This window comes from Poecilia formosa, unplaced genomic scaffold (assembly GCF_000485575.1).
Source record: "Poecilia formosa unplaced genomic scaffold, Poecilia_formosa-5.1.2 Scaffold298, whole genome shotgun sequence".
NCBI lineage: Eukaryota > Metazoa > Chordata > Actinopteri > Cyprinodontiformes > Poeciliidae > Poecilia > Poecilia formosa.
Window position 1 is genome coordinate 238,458 of NW_006800237.1, and position 16,060 is coordinate 254,517.

At 39.9% G+C, this 16,060-nt stretch overlaps 1 protein-coding gene across 8 annotated transcripts in view; it reads left to right on the forward strand.

Moving 5' to 3' along the window:
• The window catches only part of dnm2a (dynamin 2a), a 30,605-nt gene that overhangs the window by 8,260 nt on the left and 6,285 nt on the right, over window positions 1–16,060 (forward strand). For 2 of the 8 annotated variants that reach the window (XM_016660797.1, XM_016660794.1), the window contains exons 2-16: window positions 1,019–1,092; window positions 1,315–1,464; window positions 1,604–1,807; window positions 1,986–2,084; window positions 2,166–2,326; window positions 2,415–2,557; window positions 2,908–3,043; window positions 3,159–3,226; window positions 3,742–3,880; window positions 5,631–5,717; window positions 8,044–8,114; window positions 8,797–8,850; window positions 9,763–9,814; window positions 10,663–10,674; window positions 13,592–13,702. In XM_016660797.1, the coding sequence (XP_016516283.1) occupies window positions 1,019–1,092; window positions 1,315–1,464; window positions 1,604–1,807; window positions 1,986–2,084; window positions 2,166–2,326; window positions 2,415–2,557; window positions 2,908–3,043; window positions 3,159–3,226; window positions 3,742–3,880; window positions 5,631–5,717; window positions 8,044–8,114; window positions 8,797–8,850; window positions 9,763–9,814; window positions 10,663–10,674; window positions 13,592–13,702 (1,561 nt within the window). Of the gene's footprint in view, window positions 1–1,018; window positions 1,093–1,314; window positions 1,465–1,603; window positions 1,808–1,985; window positions 2,085–2,165; window positions 2,327–2,414; window positions 2,558–2,907; window positions 3,044–3,158; window positions 3,227–3,741; window positions 3,881–4,437; window positions 4,577–5,630; window positions 5,718–8,043; window positions 8,115–8,796; window positions 8,851–9,762; window positions 9,815–10,662; window positions 10,675–13,591; window positions 13,703–16,060 lie in introns of all 8 variants that reach the window. The other 6 variants (XM_016660795.1, XM_016660796.1, XM_007572300.2 and 3 more) reach the window with 6 other exon arrangements.

Genomic DNA, 16,060 nt, shown 5'->3' on the forward strand with positions numbered 1-16,060 from the left:
CTAAAAAGTTAACATTACTTTAATCATTGTCGATAACAAAACTTTGAATCCATCCTTTGAAGCAGGGGTATCTAACCACACAATTGAAGCACGATGATGATCGTTTGCTTTTTGTTCAGCTGCTAACATTAATGTTGTCAAAGGCCATTAGATTGCATCATTAGATTGCATTGCAGTCTGCGGTTTGTTTACAGTTATCTCTGCATAGCACATTAGAGGTCTAGGTAAACAAAATAAAATACCTTTTTATCATGATCAGTACTGCATGAGCTGCAGTTTATTCCCTCTGACTCATTTTTTTCTTCAACATTCATCCTTTGTGTACATCCACTTATCTGTGTGGACTGGTGCCTGTTTCCAGTGGTGATTGGGTGAGAGGTGGGACACACCCTGACTGTGTCCATCACAGGGCGACCAAACTCACTCCTGATGGGAATTTAAAACAACCAGTTAATCTCACATTTGTGTTTTTGTGCTGTAGCAGATAGTTGGCATATCCTATGAGAATCACTTAAAGATTTGAGTTTTGAGTTTGGGTAAAATGTTACACCTAGAATTAGCTAGGCTAAGTTTATAGTATGAAAGATGGCTCCTTGTTTACTTATTTAATAAAAATTGTTGTAATCAAAATTAGAACATGATTAGAAAGTTGTGTAAAATGTTTCAGAATTTGTGTTTGGGTAAAATTTCTTTATTTTAGAAGGGAATTCAGCAAATGCATTGATCTCTAAAGCTTTAATGACATTATGAAAGTCACATTTCATTTACCAAGGTAGAGAATAAAGAATTTTCATTTTCTTATCAAATTACCAAAGGCTATGATACAAATTGGACTCTAGTATAATAAATAATTAAATGTTATTGCTCGTCAGTTAGACCTTTCTTCTTTTTGTTTTTTGTTGTTTTTTGTGCCTGCTGCGCTGAATCCAGCATGTTTTCTTTGTATTTATTTTTAGAGCTTTTGTTCTGCACCTTTCAGCTGTTTATTTTTTCTGCCTCTTTTTTTTTTTTTGCTCAGGGACTTTCTTCCTCGCGGATCAGGCATTGTTACTCGCAGACCTCTCATTTTGCAGCTGGTCAATAATATAGCAGGTGAGTACGCCTTTCCCAGGCAACACAAAATCCCAATTTTCTTTCATCACTGCCCTGCATATGGCCTCTCTGTCACTGTGCCTCAAGCTAGGCACCCTATTGCTACTTTCATGTCTCAAATTTAATTTTCTCATTCTCCTCACTGCTTTCTCTGTCTTACTCCCTGCTCCTTATTTTTCTGCCTACCTCTTGCAAACTCATTCCCACTCTTCTCCTGTGCAGAACATGCTGAATTCCTGCACTGCAAAGGAAAGAAGTTTGTGGATTTTGATGAAGTGCGGGCAGAAATTGAGGCGGAAACAGATAGAATTACAGGATCCAATAAAGGCATTTCTCCTATCCCTATTAACTTGAGGGTCTACTCTCCACATGGTAATAACATTGTTCTAATTATTATGCAAATTCTTTATTAATAAACATGAACGTTTACTTCATGTCAGGTTATGGTAAATTTCAAGAATAAAAGGAAACTTACGTTATATTCTTGTTTTTTCTTCCCCTCATGTGACAGTTTTGAACCTGACTCTTATTGACCTCCCGGGTATGACCAAGGTTGCTGTCGGAGATCAGCCCCCAGACATCGAGCATCAAATCAGAGACATGCTGATGCAGTTTATCACCAAGGAGAGCTGTCTGATCCTGGCAGTCACCCCTGCTAACATGGACCTGGCTAACTCAGACGCTTTGAAGATCGCCAAAGAGGTGGACCCACAAGGTGAAGCACGTAGTTTTTATGAAGTTCAACACTGAAACATCAACATAGCATTACACTTAGCAGTCTGATTCTTTGTATCTCTCATTTAAACCACCGGCTGTTAGTTGTTTGCTCCAGTAGACTTTGCTTGACGAAAGGTATTTGACTAAAACATGCGGCTCTTTATAAATATGTTCAGGTCTTCGCACCATTGGTGTCATTACAAAACTGGACCTCATGGATGAAGGCACAGACGCAAAGGATATTCTTGAAAATAAACTGCTTCCATTAAGGAGAGGTCAGTGTTGTGTGGCACCCAGACATATATTTACATGAAATATGTAGACTCGCTGTATAATTGTTCGAAATGTGTGTACAGGTTACATCGGTGTGGTCAACCGGAGTCAAAAAGACATTGACGGTAAAAAAGACATCCGCGCTGCTTTAGCCGCAGAGAGAAAGTTCTTCCTGTCCCACCCCGCCTATCGACACATGGCAGACCGTATGGGCACCCCGCATCTACAAAAAGCTCTCAACCAGGTCTGTGTCATTCTGTTTCTGTTTTGAAACGGTCTCCTTGCCGTTGCTTGTCATCACCTTCTAAAATACCATGACTATGGGTTTGCAGCAACTGACCAACCACATCAGGGACACTCTGCCTGGGCTGCGCAGTAAGCTGCAGAGTCAACTCCTGTCTCTGGAGAAGGAGGTGGAAGAGTACAAGAATTTCCGTCCCGATGATCCGACTCGCAAGACAAAGGCGTTGTTGCAGTGAGTGTAGCTTTTGATGTCTCTGCAGAGATACAAATTAATGATTAACGTTTAGTACCCAGAGCTAGGGCACATAAGTGTTTAGTTGTACATGCCAAAGTAAGATTTTTGGGTTTTACTTTCCCAGTACGCAAATTTAGTAACCAGTTGACACATTAAGGCTGCGTATTGAGGCATCTTTGAGCTTCAGAACATAAAAAAAATGTGAAGGGATTGGAAAGTTTCATAATCTAATATCATAGCTAGACTTTAAAGAGATCCAAACTCTTCTAAATGAAAGCTGTCTTGTCTCGAACGCGTAAAGAAAGAGATGATTGTCAGACCTCCTGTCATTTGTGTTATATATAAAGGATGGTCCAACAGTTTGGTGTGGACTTTGAAAAATGCATCGAGGGATCTGGGGACCAGGTGGACACTAACGAGCTGTCAGGTGGCGCCAGGATCAACCGACTCTTCCATGAACGTTTCCCCTTCGAGCTAGTCAAGGTTAAGAGCGCCGGCGTTAATTTCCTTCTTAGAGTTTTAAGTAGTTTGTGTCTTGTCAAATACACTTTAACTGTAAGGTTTGCTAAAAGTCTTTATTGTCTAACTTGCTCTCCAGATTGTATTTGATGAGAAGGAACTGAGGAGGGAAATCAGTCATGCAATCAAAAATGTCCATGGTGTCAGGCAAGTACAGTCCAACTTCAACAATTCCCAAGATAACGCTTCTGAAACATATTTGACTCTGAATACTGTTGTCCTTCTTTTGTCAGAGCTTTAATTCAAACCCAAGTGTTACAGACTAGCAGTACCAGCCGAATGTGATGTATTCAGAAACTGTCAGCTGTTCTATGAATTATGTTTTCCATTCTGCTGTTTCTTGGTGACTGCCTCTCAGAAATGCCACCCACTCGTTTTCGGTTTGTGTCTACTAGAGTGTTCAGTTCATCAGGTGTTCAAGTAATGTTGGTCTCTATTGTGTTTTGTATTATGAGCCATCTTATGTGCTACATTCATTGTTAGCCTTGCATTGGCACTTCATATCTTCTCCCCATTTTAGGTTGTCACTGTTTCAATCCTCTGTTTGTCTGCTTTGTCATTTTGTTCCATTGTACATTTTATTTTTGTTTTTGCTTCAGCCCACATGTCTGTTAACTGTTATGTGTGTCGGCCTCTGTGCCTCTGTCTCTGTGCATCCTCAGAACGGGGCTGTTCACTCCAGACCTGGCGTTTGAGGCCATCGTGAAAAAGCAGATTGTTAAGCTGAAAACGCCCTGTCTCAAATGTATCGATCTGGTCATTCAAGAGCTCATCAACACAGTCAGGCAGTGCACCAACAAGGTACTGCAAGAGTCCAGCATCTCCCGACCCAGCCAAGACTCAGAGCAGGGACAACCACGGGCGCAGCAGAGGGCATGCTCTCACAGAACATTAGCTGTAGTGTCTAGATTTAGTTTATATGCTTTAATTGAGGAACATCCCGTTGCAGTTTGCCCTCTGCCAGCCCGGCCCTGAAAGCTGAGTTCAGGCAGCTCTGTCGTGATGTGGAGTGTTGTGACGGGTGGTGTGTTGTGATGGATTAGAGGTGTTTCCAGGACCGAGATTCTGCTGTCTCTGCTGGACAAGCTGCAGGTCTCATAGCTCAGTACATGTGACCAGCAGAATGCAATGTCTATCTTTACCACTCTGACCAAGTTTAGAAGGAAGTGGATTGTTGGGGAAGAGAATATGAACAACCTGCAGCTTGTCCTCCACTGTTTGAGTTCTTTCTAATCAACTAGAAAATGGCATCCTGTCTTCTTCCTCTCTGTCTTTCCAAATATTCCTCTTTCTTTTTATTTCCACCCCCTCCCACCACCTTCACAACAAATTGCCAAACTAACCCTGTGACCTTTCAGAACGGGGCTCTTCACCCCGGACCTGGCATTCGAGACGATTGTCAAAAAGCAGCTCCGCAAACTCAAAGAGCCCAGCCTCAAATGTGTGGATCTTGTGGTGACTGAACTCACTGCTCTCATCATGAAGTGTGCCAATAAGGTAACCAGGGATGCATATCACATTATAATGCCGTGATGGGAGAAGAGATTTTTTTTTTGTGTGTGTTTATGACGGCCATTAAAGTCCAGTTTTCATCCACCGCTCATCATTGCTTTGAAAGTCTGCATCGCCCCGTTTTTCCTCTCTATTGATCTCGCAGTACCATAGAGTATAAATATTTTTGTGCAAATTGTCCCCCATCCGACTCATTGCGTACATATTTCTGTACCTCTGCATCAGCTTTTCAGATGTATTTTTTTTACCCCCACTCCCACGCTGCTTCCTTTTTGCCCTTGCTGTTTAAGAGCCGACCGACTCGGTTCTGTGTTGCACGCTTGTTGACCCCCACAGCAGAATGACTGCCATTCTGCTATCACCTGAACTGGGAAGAAATTGAACTGATAAGAGGGGTTAAAAGGAACGATACTTCCAGAACACACCCTCTGTGGCTTCTTGGACAAAAGCATTTCATTTGTAACAGTGCATCACTGCCATCTTGTGGACAATTGAGGGCACGGCACAGTAAAAAACGCTGTATGATGCATAGTTGGCCAAACTTTCCTCCTCCCTGCCTTTTGGGTTCCCTCTGCCTCCTCTATCGTCCAGTCTTTGCTATCATTTGTTTATTCAAACCAGTACCACCAGTCACAGATGAGAGTTTAAACATGTATTGGCATGTCTAAAGTTCGTACTTTTTGGTGTCTTGCTACCAATGTATGGCATAGACTAAATGTGTCTTAACTAAACATATTTAAGGTAATCTTTGACTGTTGGTATATAACCTCTAACACCAATAACCTCCATGTCTTTACAGTCTGTGGTGTGTTTGTGTTGGATTGTGGTTGCCTGCATTTGTGTGACACTGAAATGTCACTTGACAATGTTTTTACTCTTTTCTTTGTTTCCTACTTATTTTCACTTCTCACTCCTGTTTTTCTCTGATTCTTGTTGGTAAGTCCTACTAAGGTAAAGCTTAAATGTAAGTGTGCGTGCGTGTGTGTATGCCTGTATTCTTGTGTTAAATGCTGCAGTTACATGATGCGTTTCCTTGCAGCTCAACTCCTACCCCAGACTGAGAGAGGAGACGGAGAGGATCGTCACCACCCACGTAAGAGAAAGAGAAGGGAAGACCAAGGATCAGGTGCGTTGCTAGGCTTTTAATCCAATGATCTGGTGGCTCGTTGATCATCTTGATCAGTTCATTGTGTTGCCCAGGGGCAATTTGAGACGTTACAGGACCTGGCATTATTCCCCATTGTTACCATTGGGCTTCTGAACCAAAGCTTTAAAAACATGTTTTAAAAGGTTATGTGAGGAAATTGGGGATTTATGTGTTTTTAAGAGTAAGAGCACAATAACTACAGCAGAAGACTTTATATACTATTAGCTAGAAAGACAATGTTTGTGGAAGAACAACTTTAGTTGGAAATCAAAGGAGTTGCTTGGAGAAACTTTGTGAGACAACTGACTAGAATAGAGTAGAAAAAGTCAAAGGATGTTGACAAGCTCTGATGCTAACCATACTGAGTAACACCACTGGACTGGTGACGCATGTTGATGTTTTGAGACGGATTTTAAAAGATCCATAAAGTCTATATTGACAGCAGTGAAGTAATAAACACACGTTGTTTGAATGTTAGCAACGTTCAGATAGCAACATTGCTTTGTTGCATCAATCTGAAACTAGTCAGAACTCATAGCAGTATGCTGATCACCAAAGACAATGAACCACAGAGGGTCAACTAAGCTGCGAATGAATAAACAGACACGCAGAAATCAACATTGTTATGGTTTTGAAGTTAGTAAAGCTTGATAGCATAACCAGCTAATGCTTCAGCTTCATATTTGTAAACTTTATTTACAAAACAATAGCAGGCCTGTTACCTGCAGGCCTCTTTGAAGGATTTAATATTCCTTCAAAGCAGGAATTTCTTATTTGAATGTCAGAGTAGTTTAACTTTACGAAATAAATATAATTTTACAGAAAATACAGATAATGAAAGTCAGACCACGGTTCGAGCTTTCATTGTAACATTTGTTGGGCGAAATAAAGAATGGCCTTGCTGTTTCTAGTCAGATCTGAAAATTTGACTCTAGAAATTTTAGAAGGAAAATTGTATCTTAAATTAAAAAATATTTATCGTATGCTTAATCCAGTTTTAGGTGTGAATGCATGAATTAATGCAACAATTTAGACTCAGTGATTCATCTTATTTGAGGTGGTTGAGGAAGCGGTGCATTAAGAGCTGTGGTGCTCAGATGAGCCCTTACTGCTTACTGGTAAGGGCTCCTTGTGGTTAAAATAAATGGTTTGATCTTTATCTCCTTTAAAAAGAAGTATGCAGAAGCAGCTGACATCAATTCTAGCTTCGACTGTAATATGTGGTAGTTTAGCATATAAAGGAAGATATGATGAAGTCTAAGGTAAAAGTCAGTAACTGACATCCACATTGCTTGTTAGCTGTTATGAGTCATCGGCTTCTCAATTTGCTGATCTTCCAGTGCCAGTGTGAGTGGAAAAAAAAAAAAAAAAACTCTACTGTGAACCTTTTAAACACCACTTAGGTTCCATCTTTGCATTCATCAGTAGATGGCATTAAAACCTCTGTAGCTGTTCCCATTTAGGGCCAGAGACAGCTGAGGTTAGGCCTGCAGTTATCTACAAATAATTATCTGCCATTACTTTCTGCCCTGTTTGCAACAGCAAGCACCAACAGCCCAGCAGGGAACATCTGAAAGATGAAATGGGTTCTACTAAGTGCGGACTGATTATTATGTGTATTTTATTACAGGAGGTGTACTCAAGAGCTTTTATGGACCTTTTCAGACCTGTTTGTGCCCAATTTAAAATCAGGAATTAAATAGGTTTGGCAAAATTATTTGCGTTGTTCCTCCTTTCGGTATTTTACGCAAGTTCCAACATGAGTTTAAAAAGACGCAAGCAAGTTTTGTGAGATTCTTATCTGTTTGTGTGTTAAAAACAAAATGCTTGACTAACCAGCTGTGCAGCAAAGACGGACAAAAAAAAAACAAAAACATGTCTGTTTATTTGGTTGCATTTTCAATATTTAAAATGAGAGAAGACACATTTTCTTACACAATTTGAGACAATTTATTTCTCATTTAATTCATCCTAAAACACAAATAAAATATGAGTGATTTCAGAAAACATGACGGTAATAACTTCTCAAACAGTGATTTAAAAAGTGAATAGCAAAACTTCTGGTGAGGATCTTGGTAAATTGAAAGTTTTATAAACGGAAACCTTTGAGTAATACCGTTTTCTCAACTCAACCTCAGTGCTGCAGTACGCAGCCATCTCACTTTTACCTGATGGATTTCAGTTGGTTTTTCTTATTTGAGCAAGCTTGACATATCAGATGTGAGATTCTTCACTTTCTAATTTGAGGCTTGTCTTAGTATGGTTAAAGTCATCTCCGTCCTAATCTAATTTCTCTCTGTTGAAGGTTCTGCTGCTGATTGACATTGAGCTGTCTTACATCAACACCAACCATGAAGACTTCATAGGCTTTGCTAAGTATGTAACCATCCTTCTCATTAGTCTGCTTTACAGCTTAGAGTCTTGAACCCAGCCCCAGTTCTTTTATGTTCCTCCTCTCCTCATCAGAATGAGTGATGAATCTAAATGTCACCAGTAGTTATGCACAGGTTGCGCCTCCCTGAGGAGGGAGATGGATGCCACAATAATCAAAATTGCCCCGTTGATCAAAGTTCAGTTATTTGTGAGTTTCTTTTCCCCCCTTGCATGAAACAATCCCATCCTTCCCCAAAAGTCAAACTTTTCTGGGGAAAATAACAAAAAAAAAACCCAAAAAAAAAAAACGTTCCTATTTGCATCATGCTGTCGTTGAAAAGCATGCTTGTTGAACTCAACGAAAGAGCGGCGCTCGCGATTTTTATCTGTTCCTGCTTTGTCTGGAAACTAATTTGCACACGGCATAGCTTTTATGTTTTTTTTTTTGTGGTGTATCTCAAAGCAATCTAGAGTTTGCGGGTGGTTTCATGTGCTTCCTAGTGCAGCAGTAACAGTAATTTATAGTTGAGTGAAGCTTCTCTGCAGTGTGGATTTTTGTAACAGAAAAGTCCCTTTGGGAGCATGTTTCAGGGCTTATGTTATGCCTCTGCATGGCAAGGGAATTGACGCATTGCATCAAAGGTCAGCCAGAGCGGTTTAATGGTTTTCATGACATCACTTTCAGTCTTGACTACAGAAGGCTGGATGATGGTAGCTCCCCAGGGTACAGCAACAACAGGTGGGCAAACAGGAAAGATTCAAGGTTTTGTTTGCAACACAAGTGCATAAATAGATGTCAATGAAAAGTTAATTTATTTCGCTGCATAATATTAAAGACATATCTCACAAGGGATTAATATTCAAGAGCAACAATATTTAATATTGTATGATTTTTTTTTTTTTTGATGCAGAAATGTTTTATTGTATTGTCTACATCTTCTTCCTGCACAGTATTATTACCAGATAAATGCAGCGTGGAGTGGAGGCGATCAGAATGTGGTTCTGCTCAGGAAGCCCCGATTGCTTCAGATTGCCTGAATTATTTTGCATATTTCATCTTTCTTGACAATACTTCATAGGTTCCCGGTTAGCCAAGCTAGTTTGCTTGGCTAATCAAGCACAGTGACGCCACAAAGTCTGCTGGGAAAACCTCCGTCAGTGGTCTTCACCTTGACTGTGTCGACCAAAACATAATGTGTTTATTTTGAAAAAAAAATGTTTCATAACATTCATAGTTTCCCAGAAACTGAATTTTGTGGTTCTCCTTAAGTGTAAGCAGTAATTATTATAATTGATGAAAACAAATGCTAGAAATGTCACTCTGGGTTCAATAAATACATGAGTTTCACTTTTGAATAATTGAAATAAGTGAACTTCTTCATATTGTAATTCATTAAAATGCACCTGTGCTTCTCAGAGTGCACAAATATTTAAAGCCTTTTAAAAGTCTGTCTAACTTTGTGTTTTTGTTGCGAAATAAATAATTCAGACTTCTTTAAAAGCTGATGGTTGATTTCCTTTTACGAATGAAAGCCAGAAGAATAAAAACAGGAAGTAACCATAGTGTTATTTAAAAATGCAGTGTCAGACATGAATAGGAACTGTACAAATGTTTCCATCATCGTTATCTGTCTTTTTTTGTGTGCGGCAGCGCTCAGCAGAGGAACATTGCTACAAACAAAAAGAGGGCGGTACCCAACCAGGTACGTTTTGGCACTTAGATTTGTCCTTTTCTCGAATGCCAGGTTTAATCATCTTTTCACAGATACATTCTATTACATAACCTAATTAATCAAATTGTCAACAAGCCACAGCCAATAATCAATTTCTTCCTCTGGTAATATTGTCACCCAGTCTTTTGTAGTCCTTGTGTTTATCTGTTTAACGTTTTAAAGCCGATATTTGTCTATTATTTAATGGTTTTGCAACAACTCGTTGATCTCTTTGAACGCACCTTTTTTGACGACGACGGTTTAAAGGGAGAGCTGTGTTAGATAGTATGAGGAAGACCCCGTTCCCTGCTTTCTGACACAAGCTTGTCTCTTCAGGATCGACATTGATTCTCTGCATGCGGTCCGGGCATGTTACATTAGCACAACCATGATTAATAACTGAATGATGTTTGTTTTGCCTTCCCATTAACTTCCAAGCATCTTTGGGTTCATTAAAATTCAAGATGTGCATGGATATCACAACAATCATCTGAGCAACAATTGTGACATAACCAAATTGTGATATATCTTGAAGTAATTTCAATTGCATGTAATTCTTTTGCTCTTTCTCTCTCTCTCCTTTTCTCTGTCCTTTTTTCATCCTTTTCTCTGGCTGCCTCTTGGATTTCCTGTTTTCTTGTTCCCGTTTGCGCCCTTAAACGCTTTTTTTCCCCTCTCTCTTCTACTATTCTTACTTTTCATTCACTTCCACCTCTTCATTCCTCACTTCTTCTACCTATCTTCCACTGTCCTCTTCTTTGATTTTCCAATTTGTTTTTGGCTTTGATTTTTTACACTACCCCTCTGCTTTAACCCCACTTCCCTTCCTATTACTGCAGGGTGAGATTCTGGTAAGTACCCCGCATTAAACCACACCCTGCCAGGGGCAGCAGGGGTAGGCCATGCAGAAGAACTGAGGCCATGTCAGTAAAGGTCAGCCAGTTTAGTTAGCGTCGAGCACAAACTCCTCAGAGATACTTGAATGAACGTCGGCTCCTGTGTAAATAAAAAGACGACGTCGTCACTTTAATGAAATGTTTCACCCTTCTGCAGCTTGCCGGGCTAAGCGAGGCCCAGGAAGAGAAGGTAGAGTCTCCAGACTTACAAAAGCGTCACCAGTTGTAATTCCAACTGTAGTGCACAGCTACCAGTAATTTGGACTAACACTTGACTTATTTAAACTTGTAATGTTTTTTCTTTAAGAAGGCAGTAATTGCCGGTAATTCTACTAACGATGTTCAAGTGTAAATTTTGAAAAGGCTCTTAATTTGTTGTTGTAGTACGCTACAATCCTACGTTCTCTCTACTGAGGACGAGAGAGAGGATGAAGAACCCTACAGCCTGTAATTGCGGAGGTGTCAGTTCCTCTGTCACTTGGTGTTTACCTCTGCTGCTGCCTCGTGCATGGTGATCCAAATGTTTGCCTTGTGAGAACCGTCCTGAAGGTCACTGGGGGAATAATGGGACCAATCAAATCAGTGACATAACCAAAAAGTGTTTTTTTTTTTTTGTTTTGTTTTTTTTTTGAAAAAAATATTACTTTCTTTCCTTTTATGTAAAAGTCCTAAAATTATACTAACAAAATCAAATGTCTGATGATAATTTCTAATCTCATCCAATCCAATCTGTTTTTTAATGAATCTGGTGACTTGTCATGGCTTTGGGGTGTATGCTAATGGCTAATAGAAAATAAATCCTCATCAACATTCCTTTGTTTTATTTTGTAAAGTTTTATCAAGGCAAACTTCATGTTTATACACACAGTACATACAAAACGTCCACACACCCCTAAAAAAATGCAGAGTTTTTGTAATGTAAGGAAATGAGACTAACAAATCATTTTAGAACTTTTTTCCACCTTTAATGCAACATATTAGCTCAACTGGAGAAAAAAATGTTGAATCTTTTAGGGGGAATAATATTGTGGTGTCATAAGAGTGTGTACCCTTAAATACGGCATTAGATACCTTTACTTCCCTAATGAAAAGGCATGATGCTCTGAGCCCTGTGTATGATACATTTTTGGTGATATGCAGTTTTTGCTCCAGATACTCTTGCTTTTTGGTGAAACACGGGTTTTAACTGACCAGCTACTCATTTTCCTACTTGATTTTGGAAAACCCAAGTCGAGTTTTCACAGAATTTAGCTGTTGGATTTGGACTCTTTTTCTCGGTTGGAAAACATTTCCGCCTTGCCACCTGATGACTTTCTTTAACTGTTCTAAGATGTATTGAAAGCTGTTTGTGCCCTGCTGCCTCAACTGATCCCTCATAACAGTGAGAACTTTGCTGACCCTGGGATTTTTTATTGACGTGCTAATGAAATTTTAGGAAAAGAAAGGAAAGGGGCGGGGGTACAACTCAACTTGTATGTCAGGGTAAGCAGAGGCTGTTGAAATGATGGCAGTGTTGGTTGATTAGGACACCACTACATATCAAGTTATCAGGGTGTACACACTTAAGCAAACACAATATTTACTACTTCACAAAAGATGTATTTCTCTTTCAGTTTTGCATCACAATAAAAGTGGAAAAAACTAAACTAAAATGATTTATTTTGGTCCCATTTTCTTCCATATCTCAAAAGCTTTTAATATAGAACTTGGAGCTTTTATGTCCCCCTGCACATGCTTATGTTGTTGATCTCAGATGTTGTCCGTCAGCTTCAACTAACCAATAAATCGGCAGCATTTATGCAGAACATTCAATATAAACATTTGTAAAAGGAAACCAGAGCATCTATGACTCCCCTATGTATCTTACACAGGCTGACTGTACCACACAGGAAACAATATTTCCAACTCACTGGATTTGAACTACTACTACTTTTTTTTTTTTTCCACTTCTGTAAAGCTTGAGTCATTTCTCTCCAGGAACTCTGTTACCTCCTCTCCCATATTGATATTGGCACTTTTACACCAAGTAAATAAGCTCCTTCTCTGCCTCCACCATCTCCCGCTGAAGTTGTTTTCTGAATGGAGAGAAATTGTACAACCGGAGTCTGAAGAAGGATTTGACATGAACCCAACACATTACCCTCTCCCCCTCGCTTTTTTTTCAAAACGTACTTCCTGATATTGTAGTAGAAGTGCATGGGAGTCTTTAGAAGAGCTTTTAAAACTAAGTAACTTTTTTCTAAAATAACCTGCTACAGTTAGCTGCTTCTGTCTCATCCTCCTTCGCTCAACATGTAACCAGCCGCTGTTTAGATTTGTGTTCATCTGAAAACGCAGCATTTGTCGACTCAACTAACACTCGTTCTGAATGCTTCTGAAGGATGGCTAACATTTTCTCTGTGTAATCGAGCACCTCTGATCCTCTCTGATTAACCTCTGACTCCGCCGTCGACCTTTCGCATTTGCCCCCAAATTGGGGCGAGCATGCCCTGGAAAGCGCCTCGCTTTCTTGGTTTGATTCATTTTCTGTTGAGTAAAACAAAACAAGGCTTTCATTTCTGTTCACTAATTTCAGTCTGGATATTTTTAACGTCTAACTGCCCATTCCAAGATGCACATTTTACTATTCTCTGATTATTCCGTCCTTTTTTGTGCTTCTGTCGTAGGAAGTCTTAACTATCACTAAAATCACATTTAAATAACATTTAAATTAAAAAGTAAACAAAGCTAGTGTTTAACCACGCAGGTAAGTGAGTGTTTAAATCAGTAATTCATAATTTTTTTCTTTCTTTCAGAAAAGCTTAACTGTTTCTATTGTTTCCCCATCTCCCTGCAATCCTTGTCTCCTCCACACGATCCCTTCATCGTGCAGGTAATCAGGAAAGGCTGGCTAACCCTCAACATCAGCATTATGAAAGGAGGCTCCAAGGAATACTGGTTCGTGCTGACGGCCGAATCTCTGTCCTGGTACAAAGATGAGGAGGTGAGAGGAACCGCTGCTTCAACCACTTCTTTAATGTGACAGAAACTGGTACAAATCGGTTAAATTGCAGCGGATGGTGACGATGTTACAGACTGGGTATGTCCTTTATGGAGGTTTGTTGTCATCAGAGGTGAGGAGCTGCGTGCATCCCAGCCTGGCCTAACCAATGTGCAGACTACTGTTCAGCTGTAGCCGTTAGGAACAGGTAGTCTGAACACTGGGCAGGCTGGGTGGGGGGTGAAAAGGACTGAGAGGAAGGACCCAGAGGTCATTGCGTCTGTAGGTCGCTACACGAGGACTGTAGGACAGAGGACAAATAGCTTAAATATTATCTACTAGTCATGCGTAGAATAAAATGGCATAAATGGCAACTGCTTATCGTACAGAATAAAGCGTAGAGCATACACATTGAGACGCTGCTTCAGTATGAATCAGTGAAAACTGCTTTTTAAGATCTTAAGCAAGCAGCAATTTTGAGCATTAATCGGTAAAGAAGCAAAAGAAATGTTAGAGAAAGTTTTTAAATGACAAGTTGTCACTGTTATTGCTTACTCACCACTCGCTCACTCTCCAGCCTTCGTTGTCTTCTTCCATCAAAAACGCAATCTAAAAAAAATATATATATACATATATTAAAAAACGGATTCAAATTAAAAAAGTGAAACAACTGTCTCTTTGTCTTCGACTTCTCTTCCTTTCACTGGCTTTCTTGCGGAAAAGCTTGGATAATGAGCGGGCTAGGATGGTGTAGGCAAACTGACGTGGCAGCCAAGCTGAAATGTTCCAGCCGGGATCTGACTTTGGAATTTGCAGGAAATCGTACTGGGTTACGGGGGCCGGAGGGGAGGGGGTGATTGTGTGTACAAGTGTGTAGGCGCTTGTCCTCACAACTCCCGCTGGGTGTTTGGGAAGTCGGACTCGACTCCACAAGTGTATTTATGATCGCACTCTGTGTTCACTTTATGCCTTTGTCCGGCTCTTTCTGCCACATGTGCGTTTGGTTCCTTCTGACATGAAACTAAGGATTTACTGCGATGTGTGTGGATGTGTGGCGAGGGAGGGGGATTGTGCAGATCTATGAGTGATGTAACTTTTGGGCCTGCGCCACTCAGTGTTAGTGCAGATGTAAATGCTTCCAGATGTCTCTGCTCAGCAGTGAAAGCTGGCACCCCCGCCCCGTCCCCCTAGAAACTCCTCCTTTTCTTCCTCCTCCTCATCTTCATCATGCATTTCTCCCATCTCGCGGACCTGGGGGTGGTCCACACTCAGGAAATTCATTTTTTCATGTTTGCGCATTGGTGACTCTGTAATACAGCTGGTTTACTTTTTTTTTTAATGGTACTATTACATTGAATATGTTGAGGTTTAAATTGTACACATCCAGATCATTTAAATGTTTACTTTTAAATCATAAGAACCCAAACAGAATAAATGCCATCACCAAAAGAAACCGAAGTACGTATTCTTAATATTTGATATTGTTTTTTTTTTATGTATAGTTGATCCATATTAAATAAACCTGGTTAAATAAGGACATTTATTAACAATAAAATATATATAAATGCTTTTACTCCATGTTTAAATTTGAAGGTCATATCTACTTTGATACAATTTTTAGAAATCCTTCAGGGACTTCTAAATCTAATCTACTGAAACATGACGAATGGTAATTTCCACATTTCGATGTACAATGTTACCAATAATGAGGTGGCTGTGGAAATATGTGTATCTGCCTAGCAGTTCTATAACCGGCATGCACATCTTTCCACAGTTGAGGAGACCAGGGGAGGATGCAGGGAAATGGAGATGTGTCATAAATTAATAATACTTTCATGTGTTTGTAATTACATGATCTAAGCTTGTGCATAAATACCTTTTACAGCAATGGCTTCCTTCCTTCTAATTGCGTGGGTAGAAGAAAACATGATTTTAGAGACCAGATGCATCTGGTTTTGATTTACTCTTTATTCCAAGTCAATATGTTTGTTACCTGAGCATTTTGTTTTTAATTCAAAATACATCTCGCATTTGATCTGCTAACCATTACTTTGGCACCATAATCTACTTTAATTCAAAGTAGGATAGGCATGAACTGGATTCTGTGAAGACCTAATTATTACCAAATGTCTATAAAGACCTTGGTGAGTGACTGTGTTGTGGAAGAAATGGACTGGCATTCATAGATTCCTAACTTCAGCACAGTTTAATACCTTTAGGATAAATTAAAGCGTCGACTGTGAGCCAGACCTTCTCGTCCAACATCAGTGTCTGACCGGTCAGATCTGCTTCTGGAAGAATGGTTGAAACAAATCCACGTGAACACACTCCTAAAGCTTTTGGAAAACATGTCAGAATGTC